The sequence below is a fragment of the Pezoporus flaviventris genome, unplaced genomic scaffold, assembly GCF_033815535.1.
Source record: "Pezoporus flaviventris isolate CSIRO_AGI_PZ_B2104156 unplaced genomic scaffold, CSIRO_AGI_Pfla_v1 ptg000096l, whole genome shotgun sequence".
NCBI classification, from domain to species: Eukaryota; Metazoa; Chordata; class Aves; order Psittaciformes; family Psittacidae; genus Pezoporus; species Pezoporus flaviventris.
Genome location: NW_026892644.1, coordinates 4,957,514 through 4,970,579, shown reverse-complemented (window position 1 = coordinate 4,970,579; position 13,066 = coordinate 4,957,514). Strand labels below are relative to the sequence as shown.

At 37.2% G+C, this 13,066-nt stretch overlaps 1 protein-coding gene across 5 annotated transcripts in view; it reads right to left on the bottom strand.

Annotated features, from left to right (window-relative positions):
* The window catches only part of LOC133281118 (ankyrin repeat and sterile alpha motif domain-containing protein 1B-like), a 305,927-nt gene that overhangs the window by 84,561 nt on the left and 208,300 nt on the right, over positions 1-13,066 (bottom strand). For all 5 annotated transcript variants that reach the window (XR_009747384.1, XM_061476333.1, XM_061476329.1 and 2 more), the window contains one exon: positions 12,453-12,525. Coding sequence is in view for 4 of the 5 variants with exons in the window: in XM_061476333.1 (XP_061332317.1) it covers positions 12,453-12,525 (73 nt within the window). In the remaining variant the exon portion in view is untranslated. The remainder of the gene's footprint in view (positions 1-12,452; positions 12,526-13,066) is intronic.

Genomic DNA, 13,066 nt, shown 5'->3' with positions numbered 1-13,066 from the left:
AATTCTACTACAAGCCAAAGATTTTTAACTATGCCTGTGATGTTCTTGTGATTACTAGAAATGTGAGCTTCCAAGAATTCATATTTGTTTCAATCTAAAGACTGCTAGATTAAGAAGGAAACAATGAATCACCTGAACTTTCAAGAAACTTATTAATTCAGTCTTAGTAGACTTAGATCTCTCCAAAATTTATGAAATAAAAACTTGAAAGATAGCCCTAACACATTTATAAGGGTAATACTCATCTCATTTAAAAGACCACCAAAGAATACTGAACAAAGTTTTAAATATTTGCCCTTAATAATCACTTTATGGTTTCCATGCAGTCCATTTTAGAAGCTCAAAATATTCTATTGTCTTTAATGTATTTCCTAGCCACAGGTTGTGAAAGCCTCCGTTTTCATCAGATACTTTTAACTCCACTGATGTTTTAATTCCTATTCTGCAAACATTTTTATCCTGGTGTTGAACTTGATTCTGCTTCAAAGAATAAATGCTGTTCAATTCAGTGACATCAACTGAATATAATATTAATATATACGGGTGTAAATGATTACATAGTTGCAAATTTCAGATTAAACTGCAAGGATAAAGCCTAACCTAAGCAAGTGACCTGTAATAAGTAATCTGCTCATTCTTTTCATGTCATTTATCATGGCTTGAAGAAAATATCTCTTAACCTCTGGAATTACAGTAGGATGATTATGAGAGCATTATAGAATGAGGGCACCATTACCTTGTCACTTTTTAGGCACACCAACAAACACTCTGCCATTAACTTTGTGAAATCCAGCCAAACTGTCCTCGAGGAGATGACACAGATTAATAGTACTCCCCCTAGACTGCCATGGTCCAGTGGAGAAACAGTCAAGACCTTAGTTTACTGGAAATAACTTTGAAAAATGTCTTAATACATTTTTTCAAGTTCTGAAGTCTGCAGTCTACCTTTTTTTTTTGTCCTATTTATCACCTATCTAGATGGACATAGCTCAGCAATATTCAGCCTCATAGTGTAAAAAGCTACAGTATGTAGGGCTCAGTGATTTCACAGGAGGTCTGACAGAGGAGAGAACTGACCAAGGAGAGTAGATTGCAGCAGTAACATTATCATCCGCAGAAATGTTTTCAAATCTACTTTAGAGCTAGGGACTTATTTACTACCAACAGAATCCAGGAGGTAACGTGAGTAACATTATTTTTGAAGCACTTTTCATAATCAATTAATTTGAGTTCTGGCTGGTTTTCTTTGTATCAGTAAAATTTTGTAAGGCTAGGCCATAGACAGATATATCCAAAATTTTAAAGTGAGAATAACTTTTATTTACTTAATTTTCTGTATAGTAATGTATACAGTTCTTAACATTGTCCCCAAACATTCCTAAACATCATACTACTCAACTCTCCATTTTACTATTATTTGTCTATATTTCTGAACCTCATGCCCTTGGAAGTCAATGGAAATCTGATTTTCCGAGTTTTGCAATCTGGGTATTCATACCATTCTGCACTCTATCTCAAAACAAATATTATGGGCATATATGAATATGATGTAGGACCACTTTATTCCATTTTTGCCTATCAACATGCATGTCTTCTTTATAACTCAATATATCCCACTCCTTCTAAAGGGGAACTATTTAATGTGAGATGATTTTAAAAATACTGAAACAAAGCTCTAAGAGCAGTGGTAAGAACACTGACCTTTCATAGATTTGAGTAGCATATTCACACTGCACATAAATTGTTCATGTTTGTGGTCACACAGACTTGCATTCTAACAAATTTAACAGTAGAATGTAAGGATCAGATATTAGGTGAATAAAAAAATGAAGTAAGAGATGGTAAGAATGAAGTTTGCATTACTTTTCTTTCTGAGATTAAGTCTTTCTACAATCTAAAAAAGAGATTTCTTTACGCCTGACAAATATTTTAGTATATGCTCTCTAAGGAAGAATACGTCCTTTGCATTAATTTTGTGAGAAGGAAAAAAAAAAAATAAAAATGTCTGGTCACTCAGAAATAATGCTACAACTGCCCAGATTGCCAAGGTTTAAAGTTTTTCCAAAGGAGAAAATACAAACACCAGAATGGGGTCTGAACCTCCTCTGCTATTTCACTAAAACCTTACACCCGATGTGGGAAAATACCTCTCAAAAGTCTCAGTACATTAAGTCAGTCAAAATTAAATGTTAATCCTCCAATTAAAAGAGAGTTTGTAGAAGATTCCTTTGCTCGGGGAGTCCTGTTGCACAGTACCTAAATTTAACATGTCAAGATCTGATGGTCACAAGTAGACTACAAACAAAATCAACAAAAATTAGGTTATATATTTACTCACTGATGAATGTCAAGATTTATGATATTATAGTCCCATTTTCTTAAGTTTCTCTGTTTGCTGTCAATCATCTCTATTCCTCCTAGAAGACATATGCCAGAAATCATTTATTCAAGTCTGTGAATATAATGATTGAATTGCTGTGCAAACAGTTTTGGAAAAAGAAGCCTAACTTAGGACACAAAAAGCACTGACACAAATAAAAGGTATATGTTGATATGCACTTACAGAGGGAGAGCACATGTAAATAGAAAATGCATCAGAGTTAGAGACTACATGGGTAAATATGGTCTGATGACTTAAATTTTTACTGTATTTTCAGTTTAGTCTGTCTTCATTTTTAGCAAGCTGTTTCAAACAGCTCTAATTAATTGGTGTATGAAGAGCATATAGATATGAAGAGCATATAGATGAATATTACATTTATGACGCTACAGGTTAAAATTGCCAATGAAATATGAATACATGAATAACAGAAAATAAAAGAAATGCTTGCTGCTTCTTGTATCCAACACCCATAGTGTTTATTTTAAAACATAGCTAAAAGCTCTACAATTATCCAGTGGTTTGCCAAGTCTTTTGTAAGGTTTGTTTTGGAATTCAGTGGATCATTAAAACAGATGCATTCTTATCTCTTGTTTAGGCTTTTACAAAGTAGAAGTCAACAAAATATTAATCCAATTATTTGTGATTTCTTTGGAGAATTTATGTGATCTTTGGGTAAGCTTAGTAGCTTGCAATGCATTCTGACTAACATGTTCCCTGTAAATAAATGTCCAGAATATTTCTTCCATGTATTTTACAGCTATATGGCTTCTGTTATCCACTGTTCTATAATCTAGGCGATTACATAGGCTGAAATTACCATTCAAATAATTCCAGAGATTTTTATAATAAATATGAAGATTGGCATGAATAATACATGAGTAGAAGTGCATGTGTGTAAGCATGAGAGGAAACACTGCTATAAAGGGTTAAAGGTATAGTCTGTATTGATAACCAAGGGCTCAGCTGACAGCAGTAAAAGACTAAGGAATGTGTTTCTATCAAGACAAGGAGCATGCTCTGACAAAGGAACAGCACAGATCATTTGTCAGCAGAAGACTCTACAATACACACTACACAGGAGGACAGCAACAACCTTATAGCACACTGTATGTGATAATCACCTTCTTGTAATTCCAAAAGCAAGATAGATTCTAGCCCTAAAATACTCAAGATAAGAAAGCCAAAACAATGAGCACAGATGAAGTATACAAAATTTTGGATCAAGAGGACCACACCATAGTAACTGTTGACTCCTAAAGATCTATCAAAAAAATTAGTTTGCTGTTATGACACACAAGTGGCCATGAGCAGGCAACTTGGCTAAAGTGCATGCTTGTTTTCTGGGTAAAGAGTGTGAGAGTGAGTGACATAGAATCATAGAATTGTTAGGGTTGGAAAGGACCTTAAGATCATCTAGTTCCAACCCCCCTGCCGTGGGCGGGACACCTTATGCTAAATCATGTCAACCAAGGCCTCATCCAACCTAGCCTTGAACACTGCCAGGGATGGAGCATTCACAACTTCCCCGGGCAACCTATTCCAGTGCCTCACCACCCTAACAGGAAAGAATTTCCTTCTTATATCCAACCTAAACTTCCCCTGTTTAAGTTTTAACCCGTTACCCCTTGTCCTGTCACTACAGTCCCTAATGAAGAGTCCCTCCCTAGCATCCCTATAGGCCCCCTTCAGATACTGGAAGGCTGCTGTGAGGTCTCCACTCAGCCTTCTCTTCTCCAGGCTGAACAGCCCCAACTTCCTCAGCCTGCCTTCACACGGGACGTGCTCCAGTCCCCTGATCATCCTCGTGGCCCTTCTCTGGACTTGTTCCAACAGTTCCATGTCCTTTCTATGTTGAAGACACCAGAACTGCACACAATACTCCAGGTGAGGTCTCGCAAGAGCAGAGTAGAGGGGCAATTCTTACATTCATAAGAGAAAATGAATGACTAAAACCAGTTTTGCCTGAAACAAGAATCAGCTTTGCCTTCCATAACATCTCATACTGACTTGGCTTAGACAAATTAGCTCCAGCAATTCTGCCACTGCAACTTAAAATTCCACATTTGCTTTGCAGTTCTTAATAAAATACAAGTGCAGAATTAAATCCGATTGTGTGGCCTTTTTCCCTGCAGTGCTGTCCTATATTTGATGCTAAAGAGTTCATAGATGCAGTTCAAAAATCTCAAACTGCATATTCATTTCCTATTAAGGAGGCATTAAACAGCACTGGGAGCAGAGAACAGCTGCTGGAGCTGTCTCCTATCATTGGGTCCCTCTTCTACCAGTTACAGAGCCAGGTTCCCTCTGCCTTTTTTTTTCCACTTGATGATGCTACAGATATTTTGGTCTTTTTGCACAGTGTATCAGCTTCAATGGGAAAGTGGAGTTAGGAGGGAAGTGATGTTATTCTTATTTTTCAGTCTGGTGGTGTTGGCTGTTGCAAAATTAGAGTTGTCTGTTCAAAACTGTAAGCTTCAAAGGTCTCCCTCTTTGTGAGAGGGTGCATGGCTCCATTTATTAAAATCTATGAATTAAATCCACTTCATCAAAGCGCTTAGTTTAACCACACAGAGATATAAAACGGGGAAGTAACTGCGGCAAAACAGACACTAAATAACAATTATATACTTTCAAGTATTTAACTTACCACTGTGAAAACTGCCTTATGCCAACATGCCTACACATACCTAATTAAAATTCTGCCTTAATTAAATACTTATATTTTATCTGTTTTCTGCCCTTGGAGGAGGGAGGATATTAACAGCTTTGGAGGAAGACCATTTTGCCAAAATCACAACCATATGGCAGCAAACAGAAAAAGGGCCAGCCTAGCAAGGCTTCATTTGTTAAAAGAAAGTTTGACTACTTCGGAGTGAAATTTTTGCTTTCATAGGCAGAACTATAGTAAGGAGGATGAAGGCTTCATGTCTGCGTAGTGGCAGTGGAACAGATGGAAGAAAGAGAGGAAACTGGGCATGTAGCTCCTGGTAGTCAAAGGTCTGCACAATTCCAGTTACATTACAGCTGTACTGTAATGACAGGTGCACAAAGTGAATTCTTACTCCTCTCATTCTGCTTTTCTGGCTGTGCGTGTTCATTCGTTCCTTAAACACAAAATGCATTCTAATACAGTGTTCCATGAGCTACTACTGGCATTAAATATGTATTACATGACAGAAACACACACATGTAGTGGGCATATCCAGAACCATTAAAGTCTTGTTTGTGGAAAAACTTCATGTAAAGTGGAGCTGTAGGGTTTATTCTGAATACAGCACAACCCACTGCAGGTCTGCTACATTCAAATGATGTACAGCTCATATGGAGTCAACACAGGCATAGCTGTCAGTGTTCCAGAGTCCTTCTGATTACAAAGTAGTTCTAGAAGAGTCAATTCATGGGTCTCTCTGAAGTTGTTGACATGCTAATACATACTGCTAAAGCAAATATTTTAGGAGATTTGCTAGCTTTCTTGATTTTTTTTTTTTTTTCCAATCTGGTAAAATTCTGTTGCATACACCTCTTCCAGTAACAAATCACATTCGTCTTTGAAAGGCATTCACTCAGGAAGCCTCACTGAGCAAAGTTTGGAGCTTTGATACTGATGTTTAGACACAGATGCTGAATGTGATGCTATTCTCAGAAAAGGGCAACAAATGAGCTTTGGAAAATCCAAACTTGCTAAATGTAGTAAGAAATTTGCTTATTTCAGCTGTAAGAAAAGGCTTGCCAGTATCTCATGTTCTAAGCTCAAATTGTAGATCATGAAACTGAAGATAATTTGGTAAACTGCACTCTGTATGCATCTAGGTGGAGCAATAAGGGCACTTGCTCAGCTGGTCAAAGAAATCCTTACTACAGTGTAGTTGCATGCACACAGCAACTGGATAGCGAATTTTTGGCTAGCACTCAAAAAAGAGTTCCTGATCAGCAGAATTATAAAATTGTAAATAACCCTCTACGTGCTAGAACATATTTGACAGAAGTGGTTTTCTCAAAAGCCCAGCACAATCCTAAACTGATTGTAGATTATTTTGATATTGAATGACCTTTAACAATTATTTTCCTTGTCATTATTTTAATTGCTTTGACTTGAGACAACCCTTACTTTAATCATGATGATGATATGATATCCAATTACCCATGTTAAAAAAACTCAACTTTTTTTCTGAAGTAGATTATTTCTTCATTATCCTCTTTCAAGTGACTTGGAAATGTAAGTGAACTCTGAACCACACACCTCTGAACGGTTACTGGGCTTCAACTAACACAGAAATACTGCTATGTGTGCCTTGAAAAACTTAGGCAAATAAAAAAATGGAAATTGAAGTATTTCTTCTTTTTAATTTACCTTGTAGACAGGTTCCATCTAAATCATGTTATCCCAGTAGTCACAGAATCATTGCAACATAGACTCACAGTGATTTAAAACAGCAATCTGACCTATTCAACTGCCTCAAGCCAAAATCAGGTATACTCCAGCCAATACCCTTTTTAATTCTAGCAAATATCCAGAAGTCTTGAAGGTGCTGCTGAATGTAACAGCGGTTATAATCTCCCTAATAATATATTTGGATGCTTTAGTATACTGTCTTTTTAATTTTGTTATGGGGAGAAGAGGGGGAGATTCATGTCTGCTAGTTTTAGACCACTATATCTGAGGATGTCCTCTAGGCTATCTTTCGAGATATTTTTAGTGCCACTTAGATGTGATAAACAATACCAAAGAAGTGCCTGCTTATCTAACTCTGTGGCTTGGATGTAATCAATGCAGTCCACACTGAATTTAGTCTAAATTTAGACATTAAGAAAAAGCTTCCTCCATCTGACCTACCATTATTTTAATTAAGCCCATGTTTCCTTAATTTTCTAACTAGAAAAACACAAGACAATGTCAAAACCTTAACTGAATTCCAAATACTGGGTATCTACTGTTCTTTCCTCACCTACAAAAATCTGATATCTGCTCCTAGCAGGGAACTAGGTTGCTTTAATAGGTTTGCTCTTGGCAAATCCATGTTGCCTCTTTCTTATTTCTTCACTAATTTTAGCTATTTTAAGTAGTTTATCTATTCATTGACTTTTCTATGAATTGAAAAGATTCCATACTATAGAATAGAAAAGATTCTTCTTTCTTTCCTTTTTTAAGGATAAGCTCTACATCATTCTCTTCTAGTGTGTTGGTACCTCATCCATCCTCCAAGAATGCTCACAAAAAACCACTAACAGGTTTAAGTTTTTCAGACAGTTATGTAACACAAAGTGAAGTTCATTAAATCAGTTTTAAGATACCTACCCTATATAACCTGCTATTTCCTTATCTACAATTGAAGTTACACTCTAAGGATTAGAGTGTATGTCATATGCTCCACGAAGACCTTATCAGTAAAAATGTGTGATAAAAAGTCATTGTACGTTTTTGCTTTCTCTGCACCTACTATGAGCAGCTTTTCCTTTCCTGCAGTACCTCTATTAAGTGCCAAAGGTTTCTTTATTCTTCTCCCTATTAGTTCACTAATGTAATTATGTTATATTAAATCTTCATTTCTCTTGCTAGTTGCATCTCACTGAGTGCTTTGGCACTTCTGACTTGTCTCTACATGCTTGTGCTATTCTACAGCGCTCAGTAAAGAGAGACATTTTCTTCACTTTATCTAAAGTGAAAGAAAAATGACAATTTAACTAAGCTGGTCTTTTACACTTTCTTTCCTTTATATTGGTGAAGCTTGTATTACGGCCTTTAGCAGTATTCTGTTGAAGAGCCCACAGATTTCTATTTAACTTGAACCCTAGTGATTTTTTAAAATAAATTGGCTGAATTTATTGATGTCTGCCTCCTTGAGACTTTTTCCTGTGCAGTCTGTCAATGAAAATTCTTTCCCAACAAGTGCTGTGGCAACTAAAATCTCCCATTACTATCAAGTCCATTGTATTTTTGAAAGACAAGCCAACATTTCTTTTATTCTTCCGTCTACCCTACCAGTGTAATATATATGACAAACTCTCTACAATGCCAATTTTGCCATAATCTTCAATTTATTCTTGTCTATTGCTCATTAATTCCTCAGTTAATTCTTCTCTGTTCCCTTTTCTTCTACCATTAGCATACAAACAGCTGGCAAAGTGACCCGTGACATTTTCTAGTCAATTCTTTAATCTTGTTTTAAGTAATTTTGTCTTTCTCAGGGGTTTACCTATGTCAAATTTCAATTATTTAAGATGAAGATTTTTATCCTTGCCACATGGTTCTTAATTTAAAGTTCTCTCAGAATAGAAGCCTTGTAATTATATTTAGGGTGTATCTAACTGATGCTTGACTTGGATGTGAGAGGAGATACAATAATATCACTCGAATCATCATTTTTATCCATTGCCACAAAGCCTTATAATCACTTTCAATTTTGATCATTCCTGGCAGGATCATGAGTATTCTTTATCACATGCTAGTGATCGTAAGAATCTTTTGCAACCTGGCAAATTCAGACTCTGGTGAAGAAATACATCAGCTGTAAGTGCCTGGTGATACAGATGTCTCCATATTACCTTGAGTGGAGTCAGTAGCCAGCACATTCTTTTATTTTCACTCTACAGTAGAGTTTTTGTACTGCTTGGGATAGTGTTCCTCTTGTCTGTTATCACTGAGATTAGTTCTTACTTGCCCTCTAGTCAGCACTCCTGCTTTTGATTTCAATGCTAAGCTATTCAGATGTTGAATGTTCCATGCTCTTACAGGATACCAGCAGCCATCTCTCCCTCCATAGTTTCTAGTTTACTCCTCCATTACCTTTACCACTACCAAACTGAAATCTCTGCTTTAATATTTTTGTTTCTGAATGCATGCTGTGGATGAAGTCCTCATGACCACATCAGCCAGTTTTGATTCTCCCCTTTCACTGCTCCTCTAATCACTCCTTACAAGATTCCCCTCGAGAGCTAAATGAAGTCTTTCCAGATTTCACTAGTAGGAAAATATAGTCCAAGGTTTCTGCAAATCCATTCAAGGATTTCATCACAAGATGTCATCATTGTCTAATTTAAATATAGCTATTGAACTATCAGTGTATGACACATTTCCTCTCAAATATTTTTCACAGAGAATGAGATACTGTGCAGTATAAAAAGCTCCTCATGCCTAGTAAATTAAGAGTATTTGTGCTTGAATCTAACATGTTTTTGTTTTTACTAACAGTTCATTAAAACACTATAATATGAATTACAGGACTAAGTAAATACTAAAAAGAAGAATTCTGTATCAAGATACATTCGCTCTTCAGTATTATCAGAAAGTTTACTGTTTGCTAAAAAGTTATTAGACAAGAAAAGTGAAATTTCATTAATATAGATTCTTTAACATCCATCACTAAGAGAAATCTCTTTGACTTGTACACTCCAATACTGTGCTACTATATTATACAAACTTAAGCAGGGGAGATTCAGGCTGGATATAAGGAAGAAGTTCTTTTCTGTAAGGGTGGTGAGGTCCTGGAATAGGTTGCCCAAGGAAGTTGTGAATGCTCCACCCCTGGCAGTGTTCAAGGCCAGGCTGGACAGAGCCTTGGGTGATATGGTCTGGTTGCACAGGGTCACAAGTCTTGCCAGCAAACCTGCTCCAGCAGGGGCTTCTCTCTCCACAGGACCACAGGTACTGCCAGGAGCCTGCTCCAGCACAGGCTTTCTGCAGGGTCAAAGCCTCCTTTGGGCACCCTCATGCTTCAGCATAGGGTCCTCCCCAAGCTGCAGGTGGATATTTGCTCCACCAGGGACCTCCATGGGCTGAATAAGCACAGCCTGCCTCACTATTGTCTGCATCACAGGCTGCAGGGGAATCTGCTCTGGTGCCTGGAGCATCTCCTCTCCTTCCTCCTGCTCTGACCTTGGTGCCTGCCGAGCTGTTCCTCTCACATAGTCTAACTCCTCTATCTGGCTGCCATTTCTCTCCCTCCTACTTCTCAACTATGTCATCCCAGATACCACAGAGCTATAGTGCTATCCCAGATAACTATGTGCTACCAGCAGGTCCATCCAAAACCTGGCCACACAAAGTCAATATATTCCACTCCTTGCCTCTGTGGATCACATATTTAAGGATTATCATTAAAATCACAGAATCTTCACTCATATCAACAACAACAACAAAAACCAATCCCACACCAAAATCAAAAAATCATCATTACAACACCTAACAAAAGTGGACACAATTTTGCACACAATCCACCCCTCATTCCTTTACCACAATTACAATAACCAAAATTCTGCACCATCATTCCACATTGTTCAGTCCATATTTTCCTCATTACTTCTCCCAGTTACTATCCTGACCTCGATTCCCTGGAGCCTCAGATGGGGAACCAAAAAGTACTGGGGTGAGTTGGCCATGGCTGGATGCTAGGTGACACTAAGCTGCTTTATCACTCCGCACCTCAGCAGGACCAGGTAGGGAGAAAATAAGATGGAAAAAAAATCCTTGTGGGGTCAAGAAAAATGCAGTTAAATAAAGCAAAAGCAAAAGTCACTCACAGAAGCAAAATTAAACAAAAGATCTATTCACTACTTCCCATTACCAGGTGATGTCCAGACACTTTCTTGGAAGTACAGCTTTAGTGTAAGTAGCAGCTTCTCCAGAAGATAAACATAGTAACAAATGCTGTCCCAACCTCTCCCCTTTCTCTTAGCTATTATTGGTGAGCAGATGTGATATGGCATGGAATATCCCCCTTTCGTCAGTTTGGGTTAGTTGCCCCAGCTATATTCCCTCCCAACATCTTGCCCACCCAGCCTACTGATAAGGGGGGATGTTGGAGAGACAGCCTTGGTGCCACGTGAGTGCTGCTTGGCAATAGCTAAAACACTGGTGGTACCAACACTCTTCCAGCTACCAGTAGAAAGCACAGCACTATGAAGGGTGCTATAGAGGAAATTAACTCCATCTCAAATTCAGCAAATCATGAATTGCTTTTAGCAAATTCAGAAATTATTAATTATCTCCTAACCAAGAGTTTCTCTATGAATAATTCTCCCTTCTAACACTGCAAGTTTCAGGAATCAAAAACAGCCTGCCAGGACAACATGCCTAGCACTTTTCATGAGACTGCCCCTTACTCTTTTAGAACAATAATAATCTGAATCTGCTTGTTTGATCTGCAATTACATTTGTATTCAAATCAGTTTTTTCTCTTTTTCTTAGATTTGCTTCTCACTGTCCAGCTACTGTTAAAATAGCTGTGTCAACTCTATTTAACTGATGACGCAGTTTTATACTGTACAGATATAATGCTCTATGAAATGGGCTGTTGTTAAAAATACTTTTCCTTTTTTTTTTTAAATTTTAAGCAAAAAGGTACATAGTCTCCTGTCCAATAGATAAACCCAAGTAATTGGAATTGCTAACAGGAATGTACCAGTACAGGTGAATTAACAGCTTTGCCTCAAGACCAAATTATTCAGACGTACAAGTCAGTTTTCCTTCCACGAGTTAGGAAGAAGATATAGTAAAATACTTTCAAAATTCTTATCAGCACTGTTGCACAGGTTTATACTGACACACCAAAAGGCTAGGCATGACGTGGAGTTCTTAGAAGTCACCATGGTAGGAAATGTTTGTAACTTTTCCCTACATTGCTAACACTAGTCACTGGCTGTCAGCAACATTTTCAGCCCTGTGACAAATATTTGATCGAAGCAGTATTAGGTAACATGATGCTTTAAAAAGTGTCAGCAGCAATTGGATTAGATATACTCAGGGTCCCATCATTCCAAACAAAAACTCAGCTGAAAAAGACTGGAAAATATCCCCCTAGCAGGAAGGCCTCAGTAAGTAGGCACTAATGGAATATTTTTCCTGGTAAGATTTAAAAACAACATTAATGACTCCAATGTGCTATTTAAAGTAACAGCTCCAGGATACTGGACCTAATGCACCTCCAGCAGTAAACAACATTGATTCTGTTCATGGTTATTCAAATACCTACAAATGATTTCAACACAGTGGGTTACTTAGCAATATCTTATCCCTGGTTTCCCTATAGACAGTTAAGTCAAAATGAAACAATAGTTATTTGTTTTTCCTTACTTGCAGCGTGATCACTCATCTCCTCCAGTCCAGTATTAATTCCAGCATCTATAGAACTCATGATTTTATCAATCTACAAAAGAGAAAACAGTGAAAACAATTGATGGGTCCCATCTTTATCACTTCATTTTGCTTTCTCATGCATAAATTTTTGGCATTATTACTACAGTTAAAAAAATAACAATCAACATTGCGAAACGTAAAAATCAAAGGTAGACAATTTCTCCGCCTTGATTTTTATTTTGCAACATTTGTACACTAGCAAAAGCTAAAGCTTAAGACTAGTATTTCTTTTTCTACAGTTCATACTTATGATTATGGTCATGTAGGTATAACCAGCAGAGATCTATTTAAGCAGTAATATTAATGCATAAGAATATTGTTTTGTGTGTTATGAAGTACTAAAGCAATTGTTCATTGAAAATTTCCAGAGAATTTCCTATGCTGCTTTTTTCCATCTGCCCCAAGGCCACAAATAGGCATGAAACATAGATGTGTCCCCACATACCACAGAAAGGTATTGTTCATGAAACAGCATTACGCTGATCCCAAAACTCATCTGTGCATTTCTAAATTACTTTGAACTTACTATGTAAAAAATATTATACCCTTTT